Raw genomic sequence first — 19,720 nt, forward strand, 5'->3', positions numbered from 1 at the left:
CCCTTCCAATCCCATAATGTATACAACATCACACTCTTTGGATGAAAGCTGGCCTTTGGTGTGATTGGTGATAGTTCACTTGCCCTATGATCTCTTCCATACCACATTATTATACAGTACCACTTTTCATTGCCTGTCACAATTTTTTCATTACATTGAAGAGAATTGCTGGGGAATATGGTCAAGGAAGTCAATTTTTTGCTTAATTTATGTGGAACCCAAATATCAAAGTGATTATCACAAGCAAGCTAGGACAAATGATTTTCAATGCTTTATTTGGATATTTGCATATGTCAGCTATCTCCAGCGTGGTATAATGTTGATTGTACTCAATCAATGTCTTGATTTGATCACTCACAACTTCAACAGGTCTACCCAGCCATGGAGCATCATCAAGCAAGAAATCTCTAACATTAAATTTCAAAAATGACTATGACACATTCGATCAGTCACAGCACCTTCTCCATACACTGCACAAACCTTTTTTCTTTTTTTGTTTTGCATTTCAGTTGTGTTTTTACCTTTCTTGAGTTAGTAAAGCAGCATATGCTGAAAATGTTGCTTTTTCTTCCATCTTCAATATTAAAATGGCTACACAGAAATTCTTCTTCACTTCATGGCAAATAGATGGGGAAACAATGGAAACAGTGACAGACTTTATTTTCTTGGGCTCCAAAATCACTGCAGATGGTGACTGCAGCCATGAAATTAAAAGATGCTTGCTTCTTGGAAGAAAAGCTATGACAAACCTAGACAGCATATTAAAAAGCAGAAACATTATTTTGCTGACAAAGGTCTATAACAGTCAAAGCAATGGTTTTTCCAAGTAATCATGTATGGATAACAGTGTGACCATAAAGAAGGCTGAGTGCCTAAAAATGATGTTTTTGAACTGTGGTTCTGGAGAAGACTCTTGAGAGTCCCTTGGACTGCAAGGAGATCCAACCTGTTAATCCTAAAGGAAACCAATCCTGAATATTCATTGGAAGGACTGATGTATTGAAGCAAAAGCTCCAATACTTTGGCCACCTGATGAGAAGAGCCAACTCATTAGAAATGACCCTGATGCTGGGAAAGATTGAAGGCAGGAGGAGAAGGGGATGACAGAGGATGAGATGGTTGGATGGCATCCCTGACTCGATGCACAGGAGTTTGAGCAAGCTCCAGGAGATGGTGAAGGAGAGGGAGATCTGGTGTGCTGCAATCCATGGAGTCAAAAAGAGTCAGACACAACTGAGTGACTGAAAAACAACAACAGAGAAATTCACCTGTCAGGAGCCGCATTAGGCATTACTGACAAAATGGAGGCATGGCCCTAAACCCCCTCCCTTTGTTCTGTAGGCATGGACCCGGAATGAAGGAGTTAGGCTTTGTGATTCTGACTTGTTTTTCCCTTTCCTCGGCTGAGTTGACTGAAGAGAATGTTAAGGTGCTTATTGTTTTTGAGAGGAGCATAAGAAGGCATAAAGCCTTCTGCAGCTGTGCTCAAAGAGTAATTCATAAAGTTAATCACTGACATTTGTTCAAGGACTTTTACAAAAAAGTGTTCCAGGGTGAGCACACAGGCCGCAGCTTGAGGCCATGGGAGGGATTGCTATCTGAAGCCCATTTGTGAGAAAAGTGTTTATGGCAAAGGAGTTTGCTGAATTTAGGGCTTAGGAATAATTAAAATAGTTAGAAGCTAAAGATATAAGGATTGCTGTAATGTTATCATATTCTACTATAGCTTATAGAAATTAGGGACTTAGAGATATTATTAGGTAGAAGCCCTTTCTAAGAAATAGTGAGCTTAGGATACTAGGGGCAAACAGGACTTAGAAAAATAAGAAATAAACTGAGGAATGTGGTATGTGGCCCAGACATTAGCATGAGTTACAGTGTATTCACAAGGACACATGAGAAAAAGTAGATAAGAGAATCGCTGAGGAAGGAGCTCCTTTTGAAGGGCAACAATGATTTCTGGAGAAAAATAAATCTGGGTCAATGGGAACTAAAAATATCAAACCTCTGACCTAATGCTTTTGTAGAAGTATAAAAGAGAATCATAAGCTTGAAATAAACAGGCAGTCCAAGAAAAATGAGAGGCTGCCTCAGTTTCTCACCGACACTGCTCATCCCTTCAGTTTGAATCCCTGCTGGGGCTGGACTCCAGCATTCACCAAATTGGTAAGTTTTTTTTTTTTTTTAATGCATGCTGATATGAAGAGGTGGCAAGAATACCCAGAAGAACTATACAATAAAGATCTTCATGACCCAATAACCACTATGGTGTGATCACTCACCTAGAGTCTGACATCCTGGAATGCAAAGTCAAGTGAGCCTTAGGAAGCATCATGATGAACAAAGCTAGGGGAACTGATGGAATTCCAGTTCAGCTATTTCAAATCCTAAAAGATGATGCTGTGAAAGTGCTGCACCCAATATGCCAGCCAATTTGGAAAACTCAGCAGTGGCCACAGGACTAGAAAAGGTCAGTTTCCATTCCAATCCCAAAGAAAGGCAATGTCAAAGAATTTTCAAACTACTACACAATTTCACTCATCTCACATGGTAGCAAAGTAATGCTCAAAATTCTCCAAGCCAGGCTTCAACAGTACCTGAACTGTGGACTTCCAGATGTTCAAGGTAGATTTAGAAAAGGAAGAGGAACCAGAGATCAAATTGCCAACATCTGTTGGATCATCAATAAAGCAAGAGAGTTCCAGAAAAACATCTATTTCTGCTTTATTGACTATGCCAAAGCTTTTGACTTTGTGGATCACAATAAACTGTGGAAAATTCTGAAAGAGGAATACCAGAACACCTTACCTGCCTCCTGAGAAATCTGCATGCAGGTCAAGAAGCAACAGTTAGAACTGGACATGGAACAATAGACTGGTTCCCAAATCAGGAAAGGAGTACATCAAGGCTGTATATTGTTACCCTGCTTATTTAACTTATATATAGAGTACATCATGTGACATGCTGGGCTGGATGCAGCATAAGCTGGAATCCAGATTGCTGGGAAAGATATCAATAACCTCAGATATGCAGATGACACCACCCTTATGGCAGAAAGAGAAGAAAAACTAAAGAGCCTCTTGATGAAAGTGAAAGAGGAGAGTGAAAAAGTTGACTTAAAACTCAGCATTCAGAAAACTAAGATCACAGCATCCAGTCCCATCACTTCATGGCAAAGAGATGGAGAAACAATGGAAACAGTGAGAGACTTTATTTTCTTGGGCTCCAAAATCACTGCAAATGGTGACTGTGACCACAAAATTAAAAGGTGCTTGCTTCTTGAAAGAAAAGTTATGACAAACATATATGACAGGATATTAAAAAGCAGAGACATTACTTTGCCAACAAAGGTTCGTCTAGTCAAAGCCATGGTTTTTCCAGTAGTTGTATATGGATGTGAGAGTTGGACTACAAAGAAAGCTGAGTGCCAAAGAATTGATGTTTTTGAACTGTAGTGTTGGAGAAAACTCATGAGAGTCCCTTGGACTTCACAGAGATCCAACCAGTCCATCCTAAAGGAAATCAGTCCTGAATATTCATCAGAAGGACTGATGCTGAAGCTGAAACTACAATATTTTGGCCACCTGATGCAAAGAACTGACTCACTTGAAAAGACCCTGGTGCTGGGAAAAATTGAAGGCAGGCGGAGAAGGGGACAACAGAGGATGAGATGGTTGGATGGCATCACGGACTTGATGGACATGAGTTCGAGTTAGCTCCTGAAGTTGATGGACAGGGAAGCCTGGCATGCTGTAATACTTGGGGTCACAAAGAGTCAGATACGACTGAGTGACTGAACTGTACTGAACTTATATGACAGCTGTGACAATACAATCTAAGAAAAATGTTTCAAATGAAGTTCAAGACAACTAAATGCTACCAGAGCCATCTTATGGAAAATAATGAACAAGTCTTTGGTCAACCCAATATTAACTACTGTTATCATCCTTAAACTCTTGGGAAAGTGACCCAGAGTGCTTTTCAGTATGTAGTTACCACAAATGCTATCTCATCGTCAGTGCTATCCTTCTAGCCCTGTTCCAGGCCTCTAGAATATCCTGCTGCTGCTGCTAAGTCACTTCAGTCTTGTCCGACTCTGTGCGACCCCATAGACGGCAGCCCACCAGGCTCCCCTGTCCCTGGGATTCTCCAGGCAAGAACACTGGAGTGGGTTGCCATTTCCTTCTCCAATGCAGGAAAGTGAAAAGTGAAAGTGAAGTCGCTCAGTCGTGTCTGACTCTTTGCAACCCCATGGACTGCAGCCTACCAGGCTCCTCCGTCCATGGGATTTTCCAGGCAAGAGTACTGGAGTGGGGTGCCATTGCCTTCTCCCTAGGATATCCTAGGAGAATACAATTAGCCTGGCCTGATATACTTAGCAAAGGAAGGGATCTCATGAACCCATGTTAGGTTTAGTCTTTCCATGGAAGAAAGGTGTTGAGAAACTAAGTAAGAGATATATTTCTAGGTTTTATCCTTTCTGTAATAGGATTGTGAGCTTAATTTAATATTTTCACAGTGATGGGAGCCCTGAAGTTGATGAGTGGACATAGTTTATGCGAATCATTTTTTATGTACCTCACAAGGCAACTGTTATTTCAACTTCAGAACTAATATAGTGCTTGCAATCAGGATCTCAGAAATAGAACTTTGCAAAGGGACACTTCTGTAAGTCTCCTCCCTCTCTGTGAGAGAAATCTTTATTACAGTAAAATCCAAAATTCTGAAGAGTCCCTGCAGAAGATTACACCAAAATTACACTCTTTCATTCTTCCTGAGGAATTTAATTCCAATCCAGGTTCCTGGGAGGACCCAGATCCAAGAGCAAGTTGAATCTCAAGGCTTTGGGTTGGGGATGCCTTTCCAAAGCAGTATATGTTCATGTGTTCACGCATGAATGTGTATGTGTGTGCATGTGTATAAACTCGACCACTCTGAAGCATCCTGGGCAGTAACCATGCCTTCACTTATTACTCCTACAAGTTAAATACGTAGCCAGAGGAAGAGCACCTTCTCCCTCTCTCCTCCATATTTTATGCTAGTCTATCCAAATGAAATCAGATGAAATGAGCATCAAGGAGCTCCCAGGTGCCCTAGTGGTTAAGATTCCAGACTTTCACTGCCATGGCCTGGGTTCAATCCCTGGTCAGGGAACTGAGATCCCACAAGCCATGTGGCCAAAAGAAAAGAAAAAAAGGAAAGAAATGAGCATCAGCTTTATGGAGAGTAAGATGCATGAAATGCCAGTAGGAAGCTGGGTGTGTGAGCAAAAGAGACACTGTTACCAGGCAACCAGTTTGGTTCAGCCCTAGTTTCCTTGGTGATGATGGTGTGAGGGTGTGGGGGTGGTTTGTTTTATATAAAGACTCCAGTTCTTCCTCCTCCTTTCCTCCTTCCCTCTTTCTCTTTCTTAGGAAGAGTTGGAATGTATCTTCTCTTATCCATTCTCTCCCTGCATCACTGCCCATTTCCAGTTTTGGGGTTTGGAATCAGACACAGGTTCAAATTACAAAAGAGCCTCACTAGCTGTGTGCCTCTCAGCAAGTTATTTGCCTCTATAAACCACAGGCTCTTAATCTGTGAAATGTATATAAAAATGAGACAATGTATGTCACGCACTTAGCACAACGCTTGACAAAAAATTATTAGTTAAGATCAGTAGAAGGAAATTGCTTCGAGTTGGTAAATCTCAGAAATGGCTGTGGCCATCACGTTCTCAGAGCACTGCTTGGTGCTGGTGGTGGGGTTCTTGGAAATAAGGTTGGGGATGGGAGGGAAAACATAAGACGAGATACACAGAAGCATTGATTTCTTTTCCTTACCCCCTCATTTATTCTCAGTTGGAGAAGCCTCTCCCTAATGAAAAAGGGAACCTGAATCATTCCATCCAGATGGGAGGGAGGCAAGCTTGGCAGCTATTACTAATCAGTCACTAATGCTAGGGAAACCTCCTTGCTTACCGTGGACATCAATGACTGTGAGGGCCCCGAGGGTGAGTCGAGCTCCACTGCTCAGCTTCCCTCGAACCAGCTGAACAATCTGTGCAATCTGATCATTGCTCTTCTTCAGAAAATCCTGGCAGGGGCATAGGAGGGAACAACGTGTTAAGTTGTATTCTCCTGGTAATTCCTTCTCTGGAATGATACCATCCACACTCCATGGTCCAAACCAGACTCCTAGATGTCATCCCTCAACCTCCCTTTCCCTCAGGCCCAGTCATTAACCTCGAGACAGATTTCAAAAGCATAATGCCAACTGAAAGAAGTCAGATTTGAAAGTCTAGATACTGTATGATTTTACTTTTATAATGTTGTGGAAAAGATAAAATTATAAGGGCATAAAACAGAATGGTAGTTGCCAAAGGCTGAGAATAGTGACTACAAAGGGCATGAGGAAAATGTTAGGGTGTGTGGAACTGTTCTGTATCTTGGCTGTGATGATGGTTACACAAATGTACATGCTTGTCAAAACTCAGAAATGCACACTAAAAAGGATGAATTTTACAATATATATAAATTAGGCACTAAGCCAGAATTAACAAAAATGATTGAAACTCTTTTAGATTAAAGTAGACAAAGGAAACATGAAGCTGCTGTTGCTGCTAAGTCGCGTCAGTCGTGTCCGACTCTGTGCGACCCCATAGACGGCAGCCCACCAGGCTCCTCCATCCATGGGATTCTCCAGGCAAGAGTACTAGAGTGGGGTGCCATTGCCTTCTCCAAGGAAACATGAAAACTAAATATAATTCTGTATTGGATCCTAAACCAGACAAAAGATGAGTTTAAAAGGTTAAATAATAATATTGTATCAATGTTGTTGGATATTGTACTGTGGTTATGTAAGATGTTAATATGTTAATATACCTGGATGAAGGGTGTATGGGAATTCTTCGTATTATTTTTGCAACATTATTTGCCTGTCTGACATTATTTCAAAATGAGTCAAACAATAAAAAACACTGGGACGACCCAGAGGGATGGTATGGGGAGGGAGGAGGGAGGAGGGTTCAGGATGGGGAACACATGTATACCTGTGTTCCTGTATATACCTGATATTTGGCAAAACTAATACAATTATGTAAAGTTTAAAAATAAAATAAAATTAAAAAAAATTAAAACAGATTGCCTAACTAAAAAAAAAATGAATGAAGAACATATGAGACCACCCTATGCTCATCTCACCTTCCTTATTTTTTTGTTATGTGCTTCTGGGCAAGTGATTTTAACCCTCTGTGTCTCAGTCTCCTCATCTGTCAAATCTAGATAATTAAAGCTATTCTTCAAGAGATTTTGAGGAGTAAGACCCTGACGCTGGGAAGGATTGAAGGCAGAAGGAGAAGAGGGTGACAGATGATGAGATGGTTGAATAGCATCACTGACTCAATGGTCAGGAGTTTGAGCAAACTCCAGAAGATTGTGAAGGACAGGGGAGCCTGGCGTGCTGCATTCCATGGGGTCACCAAGAGTTGGACAGGACTTAGCAACTGAACAACAACAAATGTAAAGAACTTGGCACAATGTCTGGTATGAATAAAGTGTCCAGTAAATAGTGGTGGTTATTATTATTAATTATAATATCCTTGCTATGCTATGCTAAGTCACTTCAGTCGTGTCCGACTCTGTGTGACCCCACAGACGGCAGCCCACCAGGCTCCCCCGTCCCTGGGATTCTCCAGGCAAGAACACTGGAGTGGGTTGCCATTTCCTTCTCCAATGCATGAAAGTGAAAAGTGAAAGTGAAGTCGCTCAGTCGTGTCCGACTCTCAGCGGCCCCATGGACTGCAGCCTACCAGGCTCCTCCGTCCTTGGGATTTTCCAGGCAAGAGTACTGGAGTGGGGTGCCATCGCCTTCTCCAAGAATATCCTTAACACATAGCATAAAAAAAGTCTTTAAAAAATATTTATTTATTTGTTTGGCTTCACAAAGTCTTAGTTGAAGCATGTGGGTACTTTAATTGCAGTACGTGGGATCTTTAGTTGCAGCATGAGAGATCTAGGTCCCTAACTAGGGCTCAAACCTGGGCCTCCTGCATTGGAGGCATAGAGTCTTAGCCACTGGACCACTAGGGAAGTCCCCTAATTGGCTTTTTGATGCATCCCTGGTGCCCTTGGTATGTCTGCAAGCCACTGGGGACAGAACTGTTCTCCACATCTCTCTTAACCACACACATTACACAGCAATTCTGGTCAGATTGCCTTTAGTTGCTGGAATGCACCGTGCTTCTCGTTGTCTGATTTTTGCACATTTTGGTCTCTCTCTCTCTCACGCTCTTCCTCCTGATCTGTGCTTGACTACTCCCTATTTATATTTTATGTCTCCTCTTAGACCCTCTTTTTCTGGGACATCTTACCCTCTCTTACTTTTAGTTTTCTCCTTCCTTTCCATGATTTCTGGATCCCTGTACTTTCCTTATCACAGCTTGATAAAGGAACCTTTAAAAAAATTCTTTCTCACTTGACTGTAAATTCATGTCAAGGACAATGACTGTTTGATTCACTACTAATTCCCTTTCCCTAGCAAAGTTCCAGTTGCAGATATCCAACAAATATTTGTTAAATGAACAATAGGTCGGTGATAGATGGATGGATAGAAATTCTGTACCAACAACTTTAGGATGCCAAGGCACATCATTCAGCATGCATGGTACTCCAGAGCTTGAATGTGTGATGCGAAGCATTCTATTCTTTACAGGTAGGAAATTGTAGCACACAAACGCAGTTGCAAAAGTCAGAATTTTTAGTGTTTCTAAGGTTTCAAATAATGTACATGAAAGCAGTTTTCAAGTGTAAACTACAACACATCTATTAGGAATTATGAACAATAAATCTGTAAAAAGTGCAGCTGCTTGTTGTTCAGTCACTCAGTCATGTCCAACTCTTTGCGACCCTGTGGACTGCAGCACAGCAGGCTTCCCTGTCCTTCACTATCTCCCAGAGTTTGCTCAAACTCACGTCCATTGAGTCAGTGATGCCATCCAACCATCTTATCCTCTGTCACCCCCTTCTCCTCCTGCCCTCAATCTTTCCCAGCATCAGGGTCTTTTCCAATGAGTTAGCTCTTTGCATTAGGTGGCCAAAGTACTGGAGTTTCAGCCTCAGCATCAGTTCTTCAAATGAATATTCAGGGTTAATTTCCTTCAGGGTTGACTGGTTTGATCTCCTTGCAGTTCAACAGACTTTCAAGAGTCTTCTCCAACACCACAATTTGAAAGCATCAATTCTTTGGTGCTCAGTCTTCTTTATGGTCCAACTCTCACATCCGTACATGACTACTGGAAAAACCATAGCTTTGATATGCAGACCTTTGCTGGCAAAGTGATGTCTCTGCTTTTTAATATGCTGTCTATGTCTAATTTGCCATAGCTTTACTTCCAAGGAGCAAGCATCTTTTAATTTCATGACTATAGTCACTGTCTGCAGTGATTTTGGAGCCCCCCAAAATAACGTTTGTCACTGTTTCCATTTTTTCTCCATCTATTTGCCATGAAGAGAAGGGCTAGATGTCATGATCTTAGTTTTTTGAATGTTGCGTTTTAAGCCAGCTTTTTCACTCTAGTCTTTCACCTTCGTCAAGAGGCTCTTTAGTTCCTATTCACTTTCCGCTGTTAAAGTAGTAGCTGCATATCTGAGGGCTGATGATATTTCTCCCAGAAATCTTCATTCCAGCTAGACTCCAGTCATCTAGCCAGGGATTTCATATGATGTACTCTGCATATAAGTTAACTACACAGGGTGACAATATACAGCCTTGACATACTCCTTTCTCAATTTTGAACCAGTTCATTGTCCCATGTCCTGTTTTAAGTGTTGCTTCCTGACCTGCACACAGGTTTCTCAGGAGATAGGTAAAGTGGCCTGGTATTCCCATCTCTTTAAGAATTTCCCACAGTTTGTTGTGATCCACACAGTCAAAAGCTTTAGCATAATTGATGAAGCAGAAGTAGATATTGCTTTTGGAATTGCATTGCTTATTTATATGATCCAGCAGATGTTGGCAATTTCATCTCTGGTTCCTCTGCCTTTTTAAAACCCTGCTTGTACATCTGGAAGTTCTCACTTCATGTACTGCTGAAGTCTAGCTTGAAGGATTTGGCACATAATCCTACTAGTATGTGAAATGAGTGCAACTGTACAGTAATTTGAACATTCTTTGGCATCACTTTCTTTTGGATTTTAACAAAAACTGACCTTCTTCAGTCCTTTGGTCACTGCTGAGTTTTCCAAATTTGCTGGCATATTGAGTTCAGCACTTCAATAGCATCATCTTTTAGGATTTGAAATAGCTCAGCTGGAATTCCATCACCTCCACTAGCTTTGTTCATACTAATGCTTCCCAAGGCCCACTTGAATTTACACTCCAAAATGTCTGGCTCTACTTGAGTGGCCATACCACTGTGATTATCTGAGTCATTAAAATCTTTTTTTGTACAGTTCTGTGTATTCTTGCCACTTCTTCTTAATCTCTTCTCCTTCTGTTAGGTCCTTGCTCTTTCTGTTCTTTATTGTGCCCATCTTTGCATGAAATTTTCCCTTGGTATCTCCAATATTCTTAAGGAGATCTTTAGTCTTTCCCATTCTATTGCTTTCCTCTATTTCTTTTCATTGTTTACTTAAGAAAGCTTTCTTATCTCTCCTTGCTATTCTCTAGAACTCTGTATCTTTCCTTTTCTCCTTTGCCTTTCACTTCTCTTCTTTTCTCAGCTATTTGTAAGGCCTTCTCAGACAACTATTTTGCCTTTTTGCATTTCTTTTTCTTGGGGATGGTTTTGGTCACCACCTCCTATACAATGTTATGAACCTCCATCCATAGTTCTTCAGGCACTATGTCTGCCAGAACTAATCCCTTGATCTATTTGTCACCTCCACTGTATAACTGTAAGGGATTTGATTTAGGTTATACTTGAATGGCTAGTGGTTTTCCCTACTTTCTTCAATTTAAGTCTGAATTTGGCAATAAGGAGTTCATGATCCAAGCCACAGTTAGCTCCTGGTCGTGTTTTTGCTAACTATATAGAGCTTCTCCATCTTCAGCTGCAAAGAATATAATCAATCTGATTTCAGTATTGACCATCTGGTGATATCCATGTGTAGAGTCATCTCTTGGGTTGTTGGAAGAGAGTGTTTGCTATGACCAGTGTGTTCTCTTGGCAAAACTCTGCTAGCTTTGCCCTGCTTCATTTTGTACTCAAAGGCCAAACTTGCCTGTTAGTCCAGGTATCTCTTGACTTCCTACTTTTGCATTTCAGGCCCCTATGATGAAAGAACATTGTTTTTTGTGTGTGTGTGTGTGTGTGTGTGTGTGTGTGTGTATGTGTGTGTGTGTGTATGTGTGTGTGTGTGTTAGTCTTGTAGGTCTTCATAGAACTTTTTAACTTAGCTTCTTTGGCATCAGTGGTTGGTGCATAAACTTGCATTACTATAATGTTAAATAGTTTGTTGGAAATGAACTGAGGTCATTCTGTCATTTTTGAGACTGCATCCAAATACTGCATTTTGGACTCTTTTGTTGACTATGAGGGGTACTCCATTTCTTCTAAGGAATTCTTTCCCATAGTAGTAGATATAATGGTCATCGGAGTTAAATTCACCCATTCCCATCCATTTTAGTTCACTGATTCCTAAAATGTTGATGTTCACTCTTGCCGTCTCCCGCTTGACAAAATCCACTTTACCTTGATTCATGGACCTAACATTCCAGGTTCCTATGCAATATTTTTCTTTATAGCATGGGACATTACTTTCATCCCCAGACACATCCACAATTGAATAAAATTTCTACTTTGGCCTAGCCTCTTCCTTCTTTATGGAGTTGTTTTTCCACTCTTCCCTAGTAGCATATTGGACACCTACTGACTTGGGGGGGTGGTGCTTATCTTCCAGTGTCATCTTTTTGCTTTCTCATTTTGTTCATGGGGTTCTCAAGCCAAGAATACTGAAATGGTTTGCCATTCCATTCTGCAAGGTACCACATTTTATCAGGCCTTGACTAGCAAGGACATGCCTTCAGCCACTCCCTGTAGCTGGATGACACGCCTGGTGCCCTGGCTGTCCCATTGCTGGTCCATGTTCAGTGTGTAGACCTTCACAGGCTGCAGGGTGTCTGTCAATGTGCTGTCCGGCGGGATGGAGCCAAGGCCCTGCTGGAGTTGCTAGGAAGGGGGTCTACAGAAGGCTGGAGCCAAGGCTGGTGGATGCCCAGGAGTGGAGGGCTCCCTGGCCTTGCTTCTGCTGCTGGCCAACCTGGGGACAATCTGCTGCCCACATGGCCCTCTGCTGGCTGACCTCTGGCCCCTCCTTTCCTCCTCTCCAGTTCCTTGGCATTATGATCCAGGCTCGGCAAGCCTGGCTGCCTGGAAGGGTGTGCGCAGTGCTTCTTGGCCTCCTGCCCCATCCTGCTGGGAACTTGGGGTGCTGGTTACTACCCTGCTCCTGCCTCGACCTCCCCATGATCTCTGTGAAGCTGCTTCCCTTGCCAAAAATTGCAACTTGATCAAATACTAATGCTCTAATTTTAATGTATAAAGCAAATAGCACATTAAAATATATTCTGGCTCCCAGATAATCATATATAGGGGGAATATTGCATCAGCAGATCTGATGCGATAATCATAGAAAATTACACCATGGTAAAAATGTTGGGAATGGAGTTACCATTTACTCAGTCAAAAAATATTTATCAAGCAACTACTTGGCACTGCAATAACCCCCTGAGATATAATAATGAGCAAACCAGACATGGCCTTTTCCCTGTGGAGTTTATAGCCTATGATCTTAATACTGAATAACTTATCAGCATCCCATTTAACCCTGTAAGGTGTGGTGGTATAATTCCTTTCATTTTATAGACAAGGAGACTGAGACTCAGGTTAGGTAATTTGCCCATCGTCACATAGCTAACAGGTGAAGGTGTCAGAGGTTGAACTCAAGTCCATCTAGGTCCTGAACTCTCAAGTATAGGCATTAGTGGCAGAGTTAAGGGGAAATATGTGTGCCTGTATCTGAGGATAAGCAGGACCTGAGTATTCATGGTTTCAAGAGAAAGCTGAAGAAAAAGCTAGAGGTAGGTGAGTGTTGGACTGGGCGTGGTGAAAAGGGATATGGTGGAGAAAGAAGAGAGGAAAACAGGACCAGGTGGCTTCTTGGCATAGGAAAAAGATGAAGAGGTCTCTGTTAGTAGAAATTCTGCCAGGTTGGCACTTGGAAGGAAAGGATGATAAAAGTTAAGATCCTTTAGCCTAGAATTTCTATCTAGGAAGAAATGTGAGAGTTCCTGCACTACAGAACTTGAGGACAGTCCTAATTCCAAACATGCATCCTGAAGCAAACCCTGACTTCTGTGACACCATGGGGCTATTTATGTTTCCTTTAGAAAAATGGCACTCTAATTATACGTCATTCAAATCATAATCTAGCTTAAATCTCCTCTATAAGCTTCATGACAGGCTCACTTACCGGTAGGGTCTTTTCAATCAGGGCTTGGGAAACCTCCTGGGTCCAAAAGATGGAGGAGACACAGATAACCACCTGGCCAGGCCATTGCAAGACCCACTGATTACGGGGGACCTGGGAAAGCGCAGGAGGGCAGTTTGCAGGGTCAGTTCATCTTGTGTGATTTAAACTGACTTCCTAAAATATCCACCACAATCTTATCCCCTCAACAAAAACAAAAGTCATCTCCAGCCTCAAAGGTTACATACAAGTCTTAACATTTCTGGGATTATTGATTTATGTCTTCCTCCCTAAATTTTATAGAAAAGAAAAAGATCCTCACCAACAATTTCATTAATTCCATCACCTACAAATTGGCACTTGCCATCTACATCTACAAGGATTAATTATGAGCTGTGGCAGCTGCTGACCTTCAACACCCCTCTGAAAGGAGTTCAGGGTGGAGATCAGGAATAAGTTACTCTATGCTCTGGGAAAAACTTGCAGAACAGGTCTTCAGATAGATATTTTCAGGAGATGATTTTATGAGCCCAATTCTTGAAAATCCTCTTATCTAGAAAAACACTAAAATCCTTCATGGTGGTATCTGCTCCTTGTGATTAGCAGTAACCTTCATGAGACTAGAAAAAAACCTTCTGTAAATAATATGTGCTTGATTGTGCATACTCCCCCTTCACCAAAATCATATATACACTGACCTTCCTTCCTTTACCTCTTTGGAGCAGTTTCTCAGATGTATCTGAAATGCTGTCTCCTGGCTATAGTCTTCATTTTGCCCCAAATAAAACTCAGCTCACAACTTTCACAGTAACAGGGATAGGGTACAGGGACAAAGTAGGTGATTAAATAGTTAATCTCACTAGGGGAGTGTAAGTAGAATAAATATAGGAGACCCCTGTAAGTTAATGACTATGCAAGAAAAGCAGGTTTGCTTAACTATAAGACCAAGCAGCTTGTTTAGCAACAAAACCATGCAACAGAAGCATAAGACGTGCCCCAAAACAATAAAACAATGGGGGCATGAAAGCCACATCTTTCCCAGTGAACTCAGTACGTTAACAACCCCTAGGACACGCTCTCTGCATGCATGAAAAACAATAATCTGTGGAGCTAGCTTGGTCATGTAGGGACAAGAAAACTCCCCTGCCCAACTTGAAGGAGGAGCTCATGATGGAAGCACAATGTCTACTTGAGAAAGACAAAGAAGTTCTTCCTTTACCCACTTTTTCTTTGATTATGAAACTGTAGCCCTGTAGGTTCTTGGGGCATGGTATCCTCTTGCCTGCCCACTTGTAAGCCTCACAAGCATCTTCTTCTAATAAATCCCTTTTTACCTATCATTTTGCTTCTTGCTGAGTTTTTTCCTATGCTGAGACACAAAGGACTATGGTAATGGAGCTGTTTTCAATGTTGTGCATTTTTTTCAATCAATAACTTTTTTTTTTTAATGCTCCCATCTAGGGATTTTACACAGTTATAATCAAGGTGTTGTTCAGAAAGTATTTATATAACTACTCTTTTTGATAGCTACATAATATTGCAATACTGCTCCACAATTTTCATAGCCATGACAGCCCCTAACTTTTTTAAACTTCTCTGTACATAGATAGAAATTATCCATAGAAGGCAAATTATGGCTTGAGAGCCATGTCTGAAGTTAGGTTGTAACACAGTCAGGCCATTGTTGAACCTATCGTCTAAGCATGCTTTTGCACTACAAAGGCAAGGATAAATAGTTGTGATTGGTGTATATTGCCTGCAGAGTGAAAATCATTTGCCATCTGGCCCTTTACAGAAAAAGCTTGTCTGGCTATAGATGCAACTGCATGAAATAACTTCATGCAGGTAGCCATTTTTCTTTAACTTTTTATTTATAATGTATCGGGGGACAAAGGACTTGGTTTTTCATTTACAGTACAAATACTACGGAGAGAGGCAACAGCGTCAGTCCTGGGTACATCAGTGGGAAGGTGTTAATTGAATATTCCTTCTTTAATGGAAAAAGTCCTGGGGGTAGGGGTGGGGCCTCAAAGTTAGAAACACTTAAAATAGAGGAGACTAAAGATCTAGTCAAATTTCTCACTCTCCTCTGTCACTTTCATCAAGAGGCTCTTTTAGTTCTTCTTCGCTTTCTGCCATAAGGGTTCACGGGGTTCTCAAGGCAAGAATACTGAAGTGGTTTACCATTTCCTTCTCCAGTGGACCATGCTTTGTCAGAACTCTCCACTGTGACCCATCCATCTTGGGTGGCCCTACATGGCATGGCTCATAGTTTCACTGAGTTAGACAAGGCTGTGGTCCATGTGATTTGTTTGATTAGTTTTATGTGGTTGTAGTTTTCATCCTGTCTGCCCTTTGATGGATAAGGATAAGAGGCTTATGGAAGCTTCCTGATGGAAGGCTCCTTGGAAGAAGAGTTATGACCAACCTAGACAGCAATTTAAAAAGCAGAGACATTACTTTGCCAACTAAGGTCTGTCTAGTCAAAGCTATGGCTTTCCAGTAGTCATGTATGGATATGAAAGTTGAACCATAAAGAAAGCTGAGTGCTGAAGAACTGATGCTTTTGAACTGTGCTGTTAGAGAAGACTCTTGAGAGTCCCTTGGACTGCAAGGAGATCAAACCACTAAATCCTAAAGAAAATCACTCCTAAATATTCATTGGAAGGACTGATGCTGAAGCTGAAGCTCCAACACTTCGGCCATCTGACATGAAGAACTGACTCACTGGAAAAGACCCTGATACTGGGAAAGATTGAAGGAAGAGAAGGGGACAACAGAGGGTGAGATGGTTGGATGGCATCACTGACTCAATAGACATGAGTTTGAGCAAGCTCCAGGAGTTGGTGATGACTGGCATGCTGCAGTCCATGGGATCGTAAAGAGTTGGACACGACTGAGCAACTGAACTGAACTGAAAGATCTAGTCTGCCAACAGTAAACTTAAGAGTAATTGTGACAGGTTCTTTTCCCTTACGCCTTCTGTTATACAAGTCACCTAAAGCTTTGGGAGCTAAATGAGTTGTGCCCTTTGGAGTGTCATCTACAAATTGCCACTTGCCATCTACCTCTATACGGATTAAATCATGTGCTGCTGCAGCTGCTGATTTTCAGCATCCCCTAAAAGGAATTCAGGGTGGAGAGCAGAAATGAGGCACTCTGTGCTCTGAGAAAAACTTGCAGCACGGGTCTTCAGATAGACATTTTTCAGGAGCCATTTTTATCAGCTCAATTCTTATATATCCTTCCATCTAGAAAAGCACCAATACCCTTCATGGTGATGAGTGCTCCTTGTGACTAGCAGAAACCTGAAAAAATATGTGCTTGATTGCATGTATTCCCCTTTCACCAAAATTACATGTATACTGACCTGCCCCCTACCTCTATGGAGCAATTTCTCAGAGGTGTCTGAAGTGCCATTTCCCAGACTACAGTCTTCTTGTTGCCCCAAATAAAACTTACCTTGCAATTTTCACATTGTGCAATTTTTTAAAGTAAACAGGGCATGTGCAATGCTAAATGAAAAACCTAGGGGAGGGGATGCTTAATCAGGAAGAGGCTCTAAATAAACCTCTTGCCATCAATTATTTTCACAGAAAGGACTGGCCCACAGCAATCAAAGGGTTCTGGCTCATAGGATATACTGGTATGGGCTGCTTGTAATTGTAAACCTTTCATATTCAGAACTATATATACTGCCCCAGGATTTAAATGGAAAAAGAAGAGAGGCACAGAGGGGTCAGGTGTTATTTATCAGGAGAGGGATGGGTTTTAGTGGAAGATGGGCTTCCATTTAACCTTGGCACCCACATTTTTCTTGGTGTGCCAACACCCTGGCATGTGTGCCCCAGTTTTCATTTACCTGGACATATGCTTCAATCCCAAGTTTAATAACTTCCTGCATACTGGCAAGCATCATCTGTTCCACCTGCAGGAGCCATTTTTCCACCATGCCCTGCAGGTTGAGACAGACAGAGAGGACAGTTAACCAAGCCTGGAGGGAGGGACCATGGGCAGAGGCCAGCTTTCTCTCAGCAAAGGGCTGGAGGGAGGCCAAAGGTTTGCACACCTTCAAGCCAATATTCTTTAACTATTGGTCAAACTTATTTACTGTATTCTCAGAAGTGTATGTTTCAAAAAAGGGACAATAGAGACTTTTTAACATACATTTCTTTCACATTTTCTGAAAGACAACTTCACAGGAGACAACTGACACATTTATACTTTAGATTGAGAAATAAGATATTGCCTGTCATGTCATTAATTAAAGAAGTTGCAGCCACCAGCAATTGCAGCCACCCTGTATCCCCTGAAGGTGAACCCTAAAGGAACTCAGGAAGGAGACAAAGAATACCTGCCTACAAGCTGCAGTTACCCCCAAAGGTGCAGCTTGAGGAAACTCAGGATGTGAAAACACAGGATACTGGCCCCAGATAGCTGAGGTGGATATCAAAGGACTGATTTCAGTGAGCCCAGACTCTTGCATCTTCTCATACATAGAAAAACAATAAATTCCTTAACCTGTGCTATCTGGTTTTCTTTCATTAACAGTAATCTTTTGACATTCAGAAGTCACAAAACTCCTAAATATCCTGGCTCCCCTCCAACCTCCAGCAGTTTTCTCAGGCTTACTTGAGATGCTGCCTCCCTAACTTGACATCCTAAGAACGTATGCTGAATAAAACAGAACTCAACTTTTAGGTGGTACATTTTTTTAGTCTACAAGTTCATAAAATAAACTGTCCATTTCTAATTGAACAGTTTTAATTCTTGCATTATTCCAGGGGTCCTCAAACTTTGCTGAGCATTGGCATCATCTGGAGTTCTTTAAAAGTTATGGATTCCTGAACCCCACTCCCGGACATTCTGATTTGATTGGTATGGGATGCAACCAGGGAAAATGGAGTTTTTAGAATGTCTACAGGTAATTAGAATGTGCAGCATACTATTCAGTGTTCGAGTTTCAGGTAACTGTACCTGCTGACCTCAAGTGCTTGTAAGCTAGCTCGTGTCTGGTTCCAAGGTGTAATTCCTAGTTGCTGAAACTTAAATGTGTGGGTGGCAAAAATGGTCTACCGAGCAAGGCCAAGAATGCTAGTCTACTTCTACTGTGAAGTGCTGTCATGTTCAGCAAGAGTGGAAGTAACTCACATTTTACTCGTTATATAAGGGCACATGTATTAAAAATGTGAGCTAAATGGCATTAAATCCATGATATATTATTGACCTTTAAAAACACCTGCCCCTACTGGACAGTTTATTGATCTGACTGGATCTCTTTGAATTTAGATCTGCTCATGGGGATTTAAACAGTATTAGTTGTTTTGGATCTGGTTCCTGCTACTGTCTCCACATCAAATCTTACTGAAATCTTTCCACAAATTTAGGGTGCCAAGTGAATTGCAGTATAATCTCCATCTTAGAGATGAACAAGCAGACCCAGAAAGATTAGTTCCCAAAGTCGGCTGTGCTGTGTGCTTAGTCTCTCAGTCATGTCCGACTCTGTGACCCATTGGCCTGTAGCCTGCCAGGCTCCTCTGCCCATGGGATTTTTCAGGCAAGAATACTGGATTGGTTGCCGTTTCCTTCTCCAGAGTATCTTCCTGACCCAGGGATCGAACCCACATCTCCTGTGTCTCCTGTATTGCTGGCAGATTCTTTACCTGCTGAACCATCAGGGAAGCCCCAAAGTTATCCCATCATTAAGTTATGGAATCTAAATGTTCCATACTCAGTCTGAAACCAGAGTCTAAATGCTTAACCAACATATAATCTGCTTCTCTCTGTTTTGCTGTTATAAAGAAAAGAACTCAAAAATGGGTAAATGGAATTACTTTGGCTTGAGCTGGGTAGATTTTCTGTTTGAATGGAACGATTTCTTTTTCTGAGCTGATCATGCCCACAATCTCCAGACTGTCTGTAAACTCCAGCTTGGCAATTCCTTCAAAGCACTTCTTCAAGTGTGGCTGCACCCGGAGAGGGTCCTTTGTCTCTGACAATATCTCCAGCAGCTCATCATTTGATAGGAAGAAGAACCTATTTCAAAGCAAAGCAAGATGGCTACTGGAATCTCTTCTAAGAGCTTCTGTTCCCAACAGAAGTGATACTCCCTGTCAGGCAGATGACAGTCTAGTGAACACCAGCTACTTCTAGGGCCTTATCTAAGCCCAAGTCCCCTTCACCATTTTTCATCTAGGGCATAGAGACTGGAGACAGTTTTGACTCAGAGCCAAAAAAAGAAAAAATGATTAAAGCTGCTATATGTGGGTTTT

At 41.7% G+C, this 19,720-nt stretch overlaps 1 protein-coding gene across 2 annotated transcripts in view; it reads right to left on the reverse strand.

The window, feature by feature from the left end:
* Positions 1 to 19,720, reverse strand: part of DNAH3 (dynein axonemal heavy chain 3) — a 254,086-nt gene that overhangs the window by 152,530 nt on the left and 81,836 nt on the right. For both annotated transcript variants that reach the window (XM_070779177.1, XM_070779176.1), the window contains 4 exons: positions 19,283 to 19,484; positions 17,311 to 17,403; positions 13,452 to 13,562; positions 5,961 to 6,075 (listed from right to left, as the gene is read on the reverse strand). In XM_070779177.1, coding sequence (XP_070635278.1) covers positions 5,961 to 6,075; positions 13,452 to 13,562; positions 17,311 to 17,403; positions 19,283 to 19,484 — 521 coding nt within the window. The remainder of the gene's footprint in view (positions 1 to 5,960; positions 6,076 to 13,451; positions 13,563 to 17,310; positions 17,404 to 19,282; positions 19,485 to 19,720) is intronic.

Source organism: Bos indicus, chromosome 25 (genome assembly GCF_029378745.1).
Source record: "Bos indicus isolate NIAB-ARS_2022 breed Sahiwal x Tharparkar chromosome 25, NIAB-ARS_B.indTharparkar_mat_pri_1.0, whole genome shotgun sequence".
Taxonomy (NCBI): Eukaryota; Metazoa; Chordata; class Mammalia; order Artiodactyla; family Bovidae; genus Bos; species Bos indicus.